The 14693-nt window shown below is 44.2% G+C and overlaps 1 protein-coding gene across 5 annotated transcripts in view; it reads left to right on the plus strand.

Annotated features, from left to right (window-relative positions):
* Positions 1 to 14693, plus strand: part of Bbs9 (Bardet-Biedl syndrome 9) — a 434796-nt gene that overhangs the window by 36294 nt on the left and 383809 nt on the right. For all 5 annotated transcript variants that reach the window (XM_021173327.3, XM_029481549.2, XM_029481548.2 and 2 more), the window contains 3 exons: positions 558 to 680; positions 6481 to 6631; positions 10818 to 10882. In XM_021173327.3, coding sequence (XP_021028986.1) covers positions 569 to 680; positions 6481 to 6631; positions 10818 to 10882 — 328 coding nt within the window. In that variant the 5' untranslated portion in view covers positions 558 to 568. The remainder of the gene's footprint in view (positions 1 to 557; positions 681 to 6480; positions 6632 to 10817; positions 10883 to 14693) is intronic.

The raw sequence follows: 14693 nt of genomic DNA on the forward strand, positions 1-14693 counted from the left end.
GAGCAGAGAAGATCTTTCAGTCATCTAGCATCTTTGATTTCCTTCTTCAGTCTTGATGTTTCAGTTTGTTGCTTAGGTGTATTCTCAGGCACTTAATATTTAAAGTAATTTATCTTATCACTGTTATTTTAAAATTATGTGTGCATGTCTGTGTGTGGGTTTATGCACTGGAGTACAGTGCCACTGAAGGCCAGAAGAGGGTATCGACTCTCCAGGACCTGGAGTTACAGGAGTGACAGCCACTCACTGTGGGTGCTGGGATTCGGACTCGGGTCCTCTGGAAGATGAGTGTGCGCTCTCGACTGCCAAGCCCTCTCTATGGCCCTTGGGTGCTTGACATTTTGGGGAGTTATGAGTAGGCTAGATTTCTTTCTGCTGTATATGAAGGCTATATTGATTTTTGTATCTTATAGCTTTACTGTGTTTTTACACCTAAAAATTTTCTAGTGGATTACATAGAATCTTTTAAAAATAGTCATGCCATTTGCAAATGGGATAATTTGACTTCTTCTTTTCATAAAGCTAATTTTTATTATAAACAAATGTTTTATTTTTAGGTTGAAAGGACATGTCCTTATTTAAAGCCCGTGACTGGTGGTCTACTGTGTTGGGAGAAAAAGAAGAATTTGACCAGGGCTGCTTATGCTTGGCTGATGTGGACAACAGTGGGAACGGCCACGGTGAGGACCTGTGGGTGTGCTTTTGTTGTCCAGTATTGGGATGGAACTCGGGGACTCACACATGCCAAGGAGGCTTTCTGATGCTGGGCTTTAGTCTGTACCTCCCCACTGGAGCCGAGCATTAAAGACAGTAAATAGAAATGACTCCATTTTAAAAACATGAACTTAGGAGAACATGACTAAAGTGCCGTAAGTATAGCCCAGGTTTGAATGTACCTACCTCCCCCCTTATCGTCCTTTTTTTTTTTTTTGAGATAAAGTTTCACTGTGTAGTCCAGGCTGGCCCGATCTCACTCTGGTCCTCCTGGGTTTGGGATTACAAGTGTGTGCCACTGTACCTGGTGTTTCTCTTATAAGTAGAGTGCAGACAGCAGGCTGGCAGAAGCGTCCTTGCCTCTGTTTTATTTATATCGTGTGGGCTTTGTTCATGCTGTGATATTACTTGGTGGAATTAGTAGACAAATCACATGGCGCCATTCGGTTTGCTTCCACATGGGGTGGTCTAGGGTCGCGGTAGTAAAATACAGAATCTGAAAAATTCCTTTTCGAAATCCTTTACAGCAGAAACAATGTGCTCTTCTAGTGGAGTGCGAAAGCGTCCATGCCATGATGAGGACACACGGATTCTGCTTCTGAGGGGAGACAGTCGCTGCGCCATTGCTTTCATTTTGCTTTAGAGAAACCAGCTACTGTCCTAGCCTTACATTGCTTGCTTCTCTGCATAGTCATGTGTTCAAGTCTTTAAAAAGGGTCAAGTTCTATATAGTTACAGTGTGAAATTAGTGCTATGTTTGAATAATTTGTGTATCACAAGCATGGTGGCATGCAGGCAGATACAGTACTGGAGGAATAGCTGAGAGTTCCGCATTCAGATCTTCAGACCGTGGGAAGAGATGCCCCTGGGCCTGGCTTAGGCTTTTGAAACCTCAAAGATGATCTCCAATGTCATACTTTCTCCAATAAGGCCATCCCTCCTAATTCTTTCAAATAGTGCCACACCCTTGTGACCAATCATTCAAATTTGTGAGCCTGTGCACACCATCCTCATTGAAACCACCACAGTCTGGTAGAAAAGAATCCTAGGACAATTTATATTAGAGGCAGGAGAGATGACTCAGTGGTTAAGAGCATATAGTGCAGTTGCAGGGTATTTGATCACAGTGTGTTGTTTACTGGGAAAAAAAAAAAACTGTTTCTGGTTGTGGTGTGTGGCTCATCCCTTAGTAGAGTACACACCTTTGATTCATCTGTCTGGAATATAGACACGCTTAGTACACACCTCTAATCTCAAACAATGAAGGTCAAGTTAGTTTGTAGATGGATGCACCCATGTTTAAAAGTGATGTCTAATAGAGTGGCAGAAAAAATGACAAACCAGAGAAAGATTTGACAGAATAGAATACACCCAACTCTCACGTGAAGAGAGAGGAAAGGGGAGCTACTTATGAAAGAGCAGTGTGGTTGGCGCGAGATAGAGCGAGAGCCAGCAGTTTTACCAGGAGAGTTTTGCAGACACAAGCTAGACATAGGTGAAGGCAGAATGAGCCAGAGAATGAGAAGGAGATTATAGAAGATTATAACATATTGTCAAAGTTAGTATGAGGCCAAGCAGAGCGGTTTGGTGAGAAACTGAGAGAAGCCATATTGAATCAGTCAGCTTTGAGTGGAGTTGGAGCCAAAACAGCTGAGTTGAACCAGCCAGCCGGGGATCAGAAGGAACTGGGGAAGGTGTGAACTTATTCAGTAGCAAGTCTCAGAGGCTGAAAACATCGGAGGCCTAGATGTGATTGTATGGAGGCCAGAAGCTTCCAGGACTAGGCCTAAGTTAACAGATGGAGGCAGTAAGCTTCGGAGATGACAGTTATATCAGGTGAATAAAAGTCACATTTACACAATGTTTTTCCAGAGGGCAGGATTCAATTCCCAGAAGTTATTTGGCAGCTTACAATTGTCTGTAACTTCAGTTCCAGGAAATTTGATGCTGTTTTCTGGCCTCTGTGGGCACCAGGCACACATGTGGCCCACAGACATATGTACATGAAGGCAAAACTTGTTGTTTACTGGAAAAAAAAAAACCTGTTCATTTAAAGTTCATATCAGGTACATGGGGTATAACAGCAATGATAACAGACAGACTGTCATTGGTCATGTGACTCTGATTCTGACTTACGTGTGACAATGGGCAAGAAGTTGTCACTGTCTAGAAGCTTGTGGTGGCCGTTTTTCACTGACCTGAAATGTGTATGTTTGTAAGTGAGGGAAAAGGCCTTAAGTAATGTGATAAATGTGCTTTCTTAAACTATTACTCAAGCGGGTGGGGAGAAGAAGGCAGAAGTGGTCTTAATGGCTTTTCAGTTAATGCTTCCCAGGCAATCTCATTTGAATGAATGGATTTGTCATAGCTTGAAATCTGTGAGTAAAACCTTTATCTGAGATCTGGTTATTGTAATAGGCAGGCCTTTTAAAAATCATATGTTTACAATTTTCTTTTGAACTTAGGTTATTATCTGTGGACTTGACCATTCTCATTGTCTCTGCTTTTTCAATTTTATTCTTTTTATTATTTTATTTTGCCTTCATGTATGTCTGTGTACCATGTGTGAGCCTGGTACCCTCAGAGGCCAGAAAAGAGCACAGGATTCAGATCCCCTGGAACTGGAGTTACAGAAGATTTAGAGCCACCGTGTGGGTGCTGGGAATAGAACCCAGGTCCTCCAGAAAGGTGACAAAGGCTCCAACTGCTGAGCTGCCCCCCTAGGCCTCCAACTGCTGAGCTGTCCCCCTAGGCCTCCACCTCTGATTTTTGAAAGGCTCTATTGAAATCAAGTCTTAGCTATTTGGTGAGGTATGATAGGTGTGATGGCGTCTAAGGCATGACAGCATGCAAGGGAACTCCATAAGGAATGAGCTTTCCAGACTCTAGTAACTTTGTTATGAGCCCATAGCCCCGTTATTTCTGATCAATATCATTACTTTTACCTAAGAGAGCCAAGATTTGTCTACTTTGTGTTACTACAGTTTAAAAGTCAAAGAAATTGTCTTTGGATTTGATTCTTAGTGATAAGTTCCACTGATGTAAATGTTAATTCTTTCTGCAGAGTCTGACTTTTTGATCTTCAAATGTACCATAGCTGTGTTTTAAATTATCCAGTGTCTGTAGAAAAAGCCAACTTACATATGTTGTCATTTCTCCTTTCAGTCTGGGTGGCCAATGGCAGCAGATGACTAGTCCACCAGAGGGTTATGGGTAATGCTCATGTGCTGCTTTGTTTCTGTCAACTTGATACGAACCACAGTCACCTCTAGTGAGGGACTCTCAATTCAGGAGTTAGCTCTATCAGAGTGGCCTGGAACGTGTATGTGGGGCATTTTCTTGATTAATGATGGGTGTTAGAGGCCCCAGCGAACTGTGGGTGGTGCCATCCCCAGCAGGTGGTCCTGGACTGTGTAAGAAAGCAGATTGAGCCAGCCCTGAGGAGGGTGTGTGCTCCTCTGTGGTCTCTCCTTCTGCTTCCTCATTCCTGGTTCCTGCCCCGACTCATGCCCATGACAGACTAACCTTTAAGCCCAGCAAACCCTTCCCTTCTGTTCATGGTTTTGGTCAGTGTTTTATTGCACCAATGGAAGCAGTCTAGGACAGAGCACCAGGTTCCGGATGACGGGTTGTGGTGTTTTATCTGTTCTCTTTCTCGGAGCCGTGCTCCATAGCCCCACCTAGAGCAGGGGCAGGAGCCTTACAACGTGGTGCTCCAGCAGAACACAGGGATTCAAATGTCCTCCTTGCAGGGATATTCATGCTTACAGTTTTCTCTCTGTACATTAATTGTAACTTTTTTGGCTACAAGTAATATGACATTATTATTTAAGTAGAAAGGATATAGGAATAAGAGAGCCAGCATTCCCCAGTCGCAAAGCAGAGTTTGTTTGGCTGGGACTTGTCAGGGACAGGATGCTGCCATGGGGTCTTCTGGGGTCCTGATGGCTTTATGTCTCCTTAGGACTGAAATCCCCATGGGAACGCCTTTCCTGGAGAGCAAAGCTGAGGACTTGAAGCGTTAGTCTGTGGGAGGGAACTATCTAGCCCATGGTCTGGCACAGTATTCTATGAGTAAAGCAAAGGTACACCTCCTCCTAAGTAAGTTGGGATCTGTTTCTTAGTATCACTATAACGAATATCACGTCAATGACATAGAATGACCGCAACACATGCTGTCACAGTTATAGATGCTAAGCTTTGGAAGTGAAGGTGTTGCCAGGGCCATGCTACTTCTCAGGTTTCTAGCATTTCTTTGTCCATTTTAGCATTATTTTTAAAGAGCTAATTTTTTATTATTTAATTCATTTAATTTATTTAATGTGTACAGTGTATGTGTTGGTGTGAGTTATGTGTACCATATGTTGCAGTACCCCATGCTGACCAGAAGAGGGCATCAGATAACCAGGAGCTGGCGTTGCAGGTGGTTTTGAGCCATCCTGTGAGTGCTGGGAATGAGTCCCAGTCCTTACTTATGCAGGGGTAGTAAGTGCTGTTCACCTCTGGGCCGTCTCTCTAGCACCCTTTTCTAGTTCTTCCGAAGCTTCTAGGATCCTTCTCTGTTTCTTCTCATTTCCAGTAATCCCAGACACCCTAGTCTGTAGATGTGTCTTTCCAGTTTCTGCCCGTTTTGGCAGATGGATATCTCCCAACCTTGGCCCACCTTCCCTAGGCTAGGCTGGGCTTAAGCTCACAGTGTCGCTCAAGATGGCCTCAGTCCTTTGTCTTCCCTCAGCTCCTGTTGTAGTTTAAATGGGAGCGGCCCCCATAGGCTCATATATTTGAATTCTTGGTCCCCAGTTGGTTGGAATTATTTGAGAATGATTAGCAAGTTGCCCTGTTGGAGGAAGTGTGTCTCTGTGGGTGAGCTTTGAGGTTTCAAAACTCATGTCATTATAGTTCTCTTTCAGTCAGTCAGTCAGTCTGTCTGTCTGTCTGTCCCTCTCTCCCTCCCTCCTACTTTTGGGAGAGTATGTAAGAAAGCACTTAGTTACCACTCCAGCGCCTGCCTGCTGCCTGCTGCCTGCCTGCTGCCGTGCACCCTGCCTTGGGGGTCATGACTTTGCACCAATTTTCTTTTATAAGCTTCCTTGGTCAGAGGCCTTAGAGAAGTACCTAAGGTGACTTCCCAAGTGCTAGGATTCCATGCCTGCGCCATCTCACCTTGACTGCTTGCATCATAGTTTGTCATTTGGATTTCCCTTGCCTTTCCCCCTAAAGGATAATCATATCCTCATTTAACCTGGTTCTATTTGCAAAGACTGTTTCCACACTAGAGCACAGACGTGGAGCAAGGACTTGAACCCCTCATTTTGGGAGACACAGTTTAAATTGCTACACATATCCTTTCCTTCACCGTCTTGTACCTAAGACCATTCACTGTCATGGGGGCATACTAGCAAGATCCCAACACCCCACTTAGAGTGCCTTCAGCAGTCATAATCAAATATAGAGTTAACGTTCCATAATGAAACTGGTTTTCAGTCTTTGCCAGTCTTTGAGATGGACACCAGTTGATGCTTAAGAAAAGCATGCCCTAATTTACTAGTTTCCTTGACTTTTAGTGGTATAGAACTGTTCTCTGAGAGATTACGTGTGATTCAAGTAGAATTACCTTAATCCCATTATCTGTTGAAAAAGTGACTTTTGTGTTCGAAGCAAGGTTAGCATCTTTGAATATCCTGACTCCTTTAGTCTTCAGAAAGTTGATTCTCAATGTTTGCCAATGTCTGTTTCTTACTCTGTGTTTTCAAAATCTGTTTACAGATAAAATCATTGTGGGCAGCTTCATGGGCTACCTGAGAATCTTTAATCCTCATTCTGTAAAAGCTGGAGGTGGGCCTCAGGCTGAAGATTTACTTCTAGAAGTGCATCTGCGGGACCCAGTGCTGCAAGTGGAAGTCGGGAAGTTTGTCTCGTGAGTAGAGCTCACTGACTGTGGGAGCATCCCTCTTGGGGATTTGATGTCCCTTATAATGACACTTTCATGGATTTAAAAAACATTTCATGAACTATGTATGTTATAGATATATGTGATGCAGGCAAATTTTATGCTCTAAACACTTTGTGTAGAAACATGTACATTTAAGATGCGCTAACTTAGGGCTTTATTTCTTTGTGCGTTTGTGTCTGTGTGAGTGTGTGCATGCATGCACAGGTGTGAATGTGCAGGTGCACACTCTCTGCCTCCTTTTCCTTTGAGAGAGTGAACCTTTACCTGGGGTTTGCAATTTCTTGTCTAGGGTATCCAGAAAGCCCCAGTGCCCTCCAGTTTCTGTCTTCACTGGAGGACAGGTGGCCATTGTGTACATTGTGGACACTTGGCCATTGTGAACCTGGACATGCTAGGTTTACAAAGTAGGACACACAAAGGGTTCTTGCATCTCAGGAGCATTTTTACCTTTTCATTTTATTTTTATTTACTGTAACAGTGAAATTGAGATAGAGACTCATTGTGTATACCCCTCTGGCTTCAACTAGAGCTGGTGCTCTTGCCTCAGCCTCCCAGTGGCCAGATTTACAGCTGTGTGCTACCAGAGGTGTGTGTAATTAACTTTATAGTTTAAAATAATTTTCAATATGACATTTAGTGTGTGCTAGTTGAGAATTTTATTTACGCATACTGTATACTTAGTTCACATTCACCCTCACGCACCCCTCCCACTCCCTCTGGATACCCCAGCTTCAAGTCATTCTTCTCTATTTCTTTCAATAACCCAACCAATCCCGAGGCTGATCAGAGCTGCTGGTGCGTGTGGGCCGGGGCCGGGTCCTGTCGCACGGGCAGGATGCTAGTGGCCGCACCCCAGAGGAGCATGACTTCTCCTAGGAACCACTCTAGAAAGAAGCTCCTCTGACTGAGGGTTAGCACCGCAGCCATAGGTTCTCCACATCCTGTGACCTCCATCCACAGGATTCTGGCCAGGTTTATGGTGCCTGGCATGAATTCCTTCCTGCGGATCAGACTGTCAATCCAGTCTGAAGGTATTTGGTTACCTCCTCCCACACAAGCTCTGTACTATTATTTTACCAGTGGTCAATAACTTTATTTTATTTTATTCTATTTTTGAGACAGGATCTCACTATGTAGCCCTGGCTGGCCTGGAATTCACTATGTAGATCAGGCTGGCTTTGAACTCAGAGATTCACCTGCCTCTTCTTCTTGAGTGCTGGGATTAAATGTGTCTCAGTATGCCCAGCTAACTTTACATTTGCAATTTCTGTCCTTTTCTCTCTCCTCTGCTGAGTCCAGCTTGGCCATGTAAGGGACAGTGTGACAGCTTGGACTCATGATTTGACTTTGAGTCGTTTGTTTTGCCTCCCTCAACATCTCTTCTCTGAGAACCCCTCCCCAAACTGAAGCTGGTCCTTGGCACCTCTCTCCTTCCTTCTTCTCCCCTCCCTCCCATCTCTTCTCCCTTCCTCTCTCTCTCATCATGTCTTCTGTTTGCACTGTAGTGCTGTGAATTGTAACCTGAGGTTTCGTGTATGCTAGGCAAATCTTATATTATTGAGATATGCCCAACTTGCCATTTTTAAAAACATGAGTTAATGCAATACCTTAACATTATAAGTCCCAGATAGAGGACCAGGAGCAGCCAAAACCAAGGACATTTTAAAGTGTGCGAGCCAAAGTCTACCAGGGACTTATGATGGGCTCCTAGAATGTGTTTATTGTTCTCTTATGTTAACTAATGCTTGTTCCTCGTTCTCCACATGACATGTAGAGTTAGTTATCTTCCCATAGGGGACATGATGAGGACAAGAGACAGAGGTTAGAAAGGTAGTTCAGGGATGGGGCCTCCATTCCTGTTCTTGGCCTTAAGCAGGAAATCTCGTCAGAAGGAAGCCTTGGTTTCTTTGCTCATCTGAGCACTCCTGCTTGGAAGGCTTAACTCAAGGGTGGAACTGAAACGCCTGTCCTGACATTAATCCCTTCAGGTGAACAGCTTTGAAACCAGATCTTTGGACTTTGATGGTAGAAATGGTTCACATCTATTACAACTTCATCCTGTCTCCTACGTGAGTTTAGGGCTATTCTTCAGAGCACAGTATGTTACAGTAAACAGTGAAATCTACTTCTGACTTTAAACATGCAATTGTCTCCAATTGGGCCACTAGTCACCTGGCTAGGCGACCACTCATCAGAAGGCAGATCCACCTTAAGCCATGCTGGGGCACTAGGCGGAATACTTATTCTTTTAAGGAGACACCGTCCTTTTTGTCCCTAGAATTCCTGCCCTCAGTGCAGTTGTTACCATGATGCTCTCTGTTCCGTTGCTGCTTCTCTAGGCAATCGCAGGGATGATGTAATGTTTGCCCATTCTGTGGCATGGGCTGCGACCAGCCCTGGTCGGTATGGTGACCTGTGTTCTGCTCTCACTTCTGTGATCACTTGGTGGGGAGGAAGGCAGGTGAACACGAATGACTGCTCTCCACTCTTGCCAGTTATTATTATTATTTATAGAGATTCATTCATTTATTTATTTATGTTTATGTGTGTGTGCCTGAGTGTATATATGTGTAACCTGTATGCAGAGTTACATCAGAAAGGGCATCGGAACTGGAGTTACAGGCTCTCAGCCTCTTTTCCAGCCTCTGTCTCAATGACCTTTCCTGTAGCATGTAATGATCTGCACTTTAGATAAAGATGTGTTAGATGTGGGCGCATGCAGCCAAGGCTCAGACCCGTTGTGTCTCACTCTGGGCCGTGCTTTCTTTTCATGCCATCTTGACTCTTTTGGAACAAGGATAAAGTATTGCACCCAGGTCCACAGAGTTCTGAAAGCACTATTGAGTCTGTGGTAGGTCACACTGAGTGGCGTAGGTCACACTTTTGTGGCAGGAGAGCAGAGGATGAGACTTGCCGAGCTCTTGCCCAGTGCTGTGCACACGTGACCCTGTGCAGTTCTTACTCTGTGAGGAGGGTGCCACATGTGGAGAAGGAAGGTGCATCAGCAGAGCCGCCTTCAGACTTTAATCATGCTCCTCGTACTTCCCACTGAGTCTGCAACAGAGACGCGCACAATTGCATGCAGTGTTTTAAATTTAAAAGAGCTACTAATTTAAAAGAACCAGGATGTTTTACATAAAATATTTGCTTTCTGGCTTTTCTTGAAAGCTTGTGTAGATCTGGCTAGAAGCCCAGAACCAGACAACAGTTACCTCCCAAGTCTGGCTGCAGTCCTCAGTTATGACTGCAGTCCTCAGTCAATCAAAGCCTTCCTCATTAGCGCCCATTGTGATCCCTTGAAGACTGTGAATGAAGGGTCTCTGTTCTGTGTCCTGCCTCTGCCTCTGGTAACCGCTGCATGTGGTAGGAGGGGCAGTGCAGACAGGGGTATTTTATTTCCATTTGAGACTCAGTGAAAGCTGAGAGTTTTCAACACTTCTAAAGAGAATTGGGGTCTGGAAGACACCTGTGCCATTGTTAATACCGACAGCATGAGCTTAGTTGTGCTACCAGGTGCTTCCCCCAGCTTGTATTCAATTTAATTGAAACCTCTTATCTTCCAGAGGGAGAAATAGGCTTGGGAAGATTAGGTGACTTGTGGAAAGTCATAGGTGAGTGAGTTGGTCAGAGGCAGAAGCAGAGCTTGGAAGAACCTGCTGTGCAGCGGGCTCACAGAGGCTCAGACCTGGTTCTTTAGGGCCCTGAGTTTCATCTCCTCTTTCGTCAGCCCCTTCTACCCCCCCAGTCCCTGCTCTTCTTACTTTTTTTTTAGAGACAGGTCTTGCTATGTATCAACAGTATGTAGACTGGCTTGGCCTGGAACTCACAGGATCTGCCTGCCTCTGCCCTCAGGGCTATAATTAATGTGTCCACCATGCCTGGTTGCCCCCTTCATCCTCTCTCATTTAGCTCCCTCTGTAGACCTGGATGGCTCTGATGAGACGCTGGCTGCCCCAACTCAGCCTTGCACAGTTTGAGTCAGTGGCAGGTACCCACTGGTGTGATTATTTCTCAGCTTAGACCTATGTCTATGAAGTGTTCTATTAACTCTTAGTAGCTGCAGTTATGAGACCTTCTTGAAGATAATTTGTAACTTTGAGGTTCTATCTGAAATAACACTTAAAGGCTTTTGATACTTTCCCTTCCACAGGGGCACCGAGATGCTTCATCTGGCTGTGCTGCACTCCCGGAAGCTCTGTGTCTACTCCGTCTCAGGTAAGAGGTTGCTCTTCTCTGTGGGAGGTATGTCACAAGCTGGGTGCTTGGTGGAAGAGTAGATGGTGTTTGTGCGAGGGCTTCCTAGTCTCTGTTAGCCTCTCTGCCAGCCATTATTCTTGTCTGTACATTTCCTGGTCCACTATTCTTATGTGTTCCTGTTTTTATCAGAGGGTTTCCTATAATCTCGACATTGTCAGGAATTGTGTCCACAATTGCCTGTGACTAACTGCAGGAGGCTCTGGTTCCCCAGGACCCCTGAAGCTTAAGAGATGCTCAGCCATGGCGACAGGTGATTAGCTGTTGAGTCACAGGTGTGAAAGGTCTGTTCCTTGGTCAGCCTCAGGTGTTTCTCTTTTAGTTCCTGGCTTCTTGTCCTCACTCAGTCAGACCTCAAGACCCTTGAGTTTGAGGCAAACTTGGTTTTGTTCCATGATTTGGTCCTGTGGGTACGAGTTTAGTGTGCAGTCTGTAGTGTCTTGGTTTTTTAGCATTTTGGCCCTTATTAAAATTCAGGATATTTCAGGGGCAAATGTCTGTTAACTTTTAAAGGCAGCCTTGGTACCTAGGGGCATGGTAGATGGTAGAAAACAACTAGAAATTGATGGGTGGCATTGAAGCAGGCGACAGTCGCTCATCTTTATTGATTGATAGATTGATTTTTGAGAAAGGGTTTTAGTAGCAGTGCAGGCTGGCTCAGAACTCACTGTTAGGCCATGTGGCCCTCTCTGGCCAGTCCTCCTCTGTGTCTCTGTGTCCAAGTGCTGTAGTCACAGCTGTGGGCCACCTCGTCCTGTGGCAGGGCTGTCGTTGTTGTTCCCCTCTGTCACCACTGTCACCTGTCTTTATCAGAGGTCTGACGAAGTGAATGCACACTGGTGTCATGGTGAAATGTGTTCCTGGGTGGCCATGAGGTGCTCGCCTACAATCCCAGCATGCTGACGCTGAGGCAGGGCATTTAGAGTCAGAGGCCTGCTTTTCTCTAGTGAAAGGGCATGTACTTAGTACGGAATAATAATAAATATTAATAATAATGAAATGATATAGGTTGCTCTATTAATTCTGGGTTTTTTTCTTTTTTGGAGACAGGATCTTAAAAAAATTATTCTAGGGGCTACAGAGATGGCTAAAGGGTACAAACGCTACTTTTCTTCCAGAGGACCCAGGTTTGATTCCCAGAACCTACATCATGGCTCATGATAACCTGCAACTCCAGTCTCAGGGAATCTGATGCTTTTGGGCATCCATGAAATGCAAAGACATACATGTAGGCACAGGTGGGGTCTCATGGGACCCCTCTCTCTGTGTTGGAGTTTTAACTGGCTTGATTTTATGTAAGTCTTGTGCTGACAACTGCAGGTGCTGAGTTTGTGTGTGCAATGGCCCAGTCATGTCCAGAACACAGCATTTCATAGCATCTTTCATACAACTTTTGGTTCTTACAGTGTATCTGCTCCCTTGTTGGTGATGTTTCCTGAGCCTTGGGCTGTAGGGCAGGGATATGATACAGATGTCTGTTTAGGGCTGAGTGTCGCTCTCTGCATTTTGCTTAGCTGTGGGAGAGGACCTTACTTCAGCTCAAGCTGACTTTTAACTCACCCTATGTTCCAGAACGTGGTGAGCCTCCGGTTTCTGCTCTGTTCTTCTGGACTCTGTCAGAGCTGCACGTGATACTTTCCTATCTGGGTTTCACAGGCTACGGAAGAGAACTTGTCCCCAGCTGGTTATTCCCTGACCTGAGATAATCTGTTCCTTCTGGCCTGTGGGGAGTCTAAAAGCAAGGAGATAGATTAGACTCTGCGCATTCCTTGGCCCGTTTTAATTATGGCTAGCAAGACAGGAGCTGATAAAATAACACTGGGGTGTAGGGCACAGACCAGCGATACCATGTTTATGCAAGAGCTCAGTAAAGAAATTTGCTTGGTCACTGTTTGTTAGGGGAAAACCAGTGTGCTTCTTTGAGTTCGTGTTGAAATAAGAGAGATTTGCTAAGGGAATGGTAGGGGTGTTGCTTTTTACTCCTATGCATTCATTTAAAAGCTTTATATTCCCTGGAGACCAGGAATTGTCCAAACCACATTTCCTTATGTCCACCCGACTCCCCTGCCTCTCATTTCTGTGGCCTTTTGTAGTATTAACAGGCTGATGGTTTAGGGGAGATGTTTTTATTCTTTTGGTTACATTCCTTAAGGTTCCAGGAGGAGCTGTGAGCTGACTCTTCCAGCGCAGGGGAAGCGCAGGCACTTGTAGCTGAAGAGAATGCTGGGTGTTGACAGATGACAATGTCGGCTGCCTCTGACATTCTTTTCTCACTCCCTGTCTCTGAGCTCTTTCCTTTCCACCCTTTCTTATTTGTGTGGTATTTAGGGTTGAACCCAGAACCTTGGTATGCTTTCATGAAGTTCTTTTGTAGTCGCCATGCTTCTGAAAACAGACTTAAAGTCAGTTCAGTCTTTGAAGTAATTCCCTTGAAGTAACGAGTAGGCCTACACAGTCAGAGGTTCCTGGGTGGACTTTCTAACCTTGGATACTGTGCCTTTAAGTGTATGTGTAAAATCAACGTCTTGATGATCTAAAGGTTCCTCTATTCTTTCTATTCTTCTTCCCCCACTTTCCCTCCTCTGAATAATGTAGCCAATGGTGTGTGTGTGTGTGTGTGAGTGAGTGTGTGTGTGTGTGTGTGTGCGCGCGCGCGCTCAAACTTGTGATTCTTCTGCCTCAGCTTCCTGGGTTACAGGTGTGAGCTACCACATCTGACTTATATTATTTCCTGATGGGCTTTAGTTTCTGAGCTGGGATGTTGAAACTTAGTTAAAAATACATCTTTAAAAAGTGTGTGTATGTGTGTGTCTGTGTTTGAGTGTGTGCATATGTACGCGTAGGTGCCCTTGGAATTCAAAGGGAGGGCATCAGATTCCGCTGGTGCTGGAGTCACACGTGGCTCTGAGCCACATGATGTGGGTCCTCTGTAGGAGCAGCAAATGCTGTGCCTGTAACCACTGAGCCCCCTTTCTAGCCTTAGATGCTTGAATTTATAGTGATTACATTATTTTAAATATTCTTTTCAAAAATTATGTATGTTACAATAAGTGTTTACAGGAATCTGACTTATTGATAGAATTTTGATGATGGCCATTGGAGTGGGAAAAAGATGTCCTCCATTATTTTTGCCTGTGCTCATGTGATCTAATTATATACTTACTATGTGATGGCTCTGGGTTACTTAAACATTTCTAGATTGCTTATCTAAAATTGCACTGAAAACTTATTAGAAGACCTATAATTTGTTTCTTTTACCTTTGATATTATTGGAGAATTTTTGGAGATATTTTAAAATAGAGATTGTCTTATGTAGACTAGAATCATATATTCATCCTATATATCTCATATGATTTATTTTTGGTAATACAAATAATTTTAATATTTATGTCACTGATACTTTTCTAAAAGAAAAAAATGCTCAGAAAATTTAGATTCTTAACTGTTGCCTTCATTCCAAAAGAGTTATCAAAGGAAAGTAAGTTGTCTTTATTCTCTGCAATTGTACCATTTTTATAAAATTTATTTTTATTTTAAAAATATCTATTTATCTATTTATTGAGATGGAATATCAGTAGTAGCTCTGACTGGCCTGAAGCTCACTATTTGGACCAGGCTAGCCTTGAACTCAGAGATCCTCTTGCTTCAGCCTCCTCAGTGCTGGGATTTAAGGTATACCCACTGTTTCCAGCTACACTGAGTTTTGGGTGGTGTTGCCTTAATTTTGGAAGTTTATCAGTGTATTTGGAATTCCGATTCAACCCAAGTTCTA

Source organism: Mus caroli, unplaced genomic scaffold, assembly GCF_978045245.1.
Source record: "Mus caroli unplaced genomic scaffold, Mus_caroli_1 scaffold_11, whole genome shotgun sequence".
Lineage (NCBI taxonomy): Eukaryota > Metazoa > Chordata > Mammalia > Rodentia > Muridae > Mus > Mus caroli.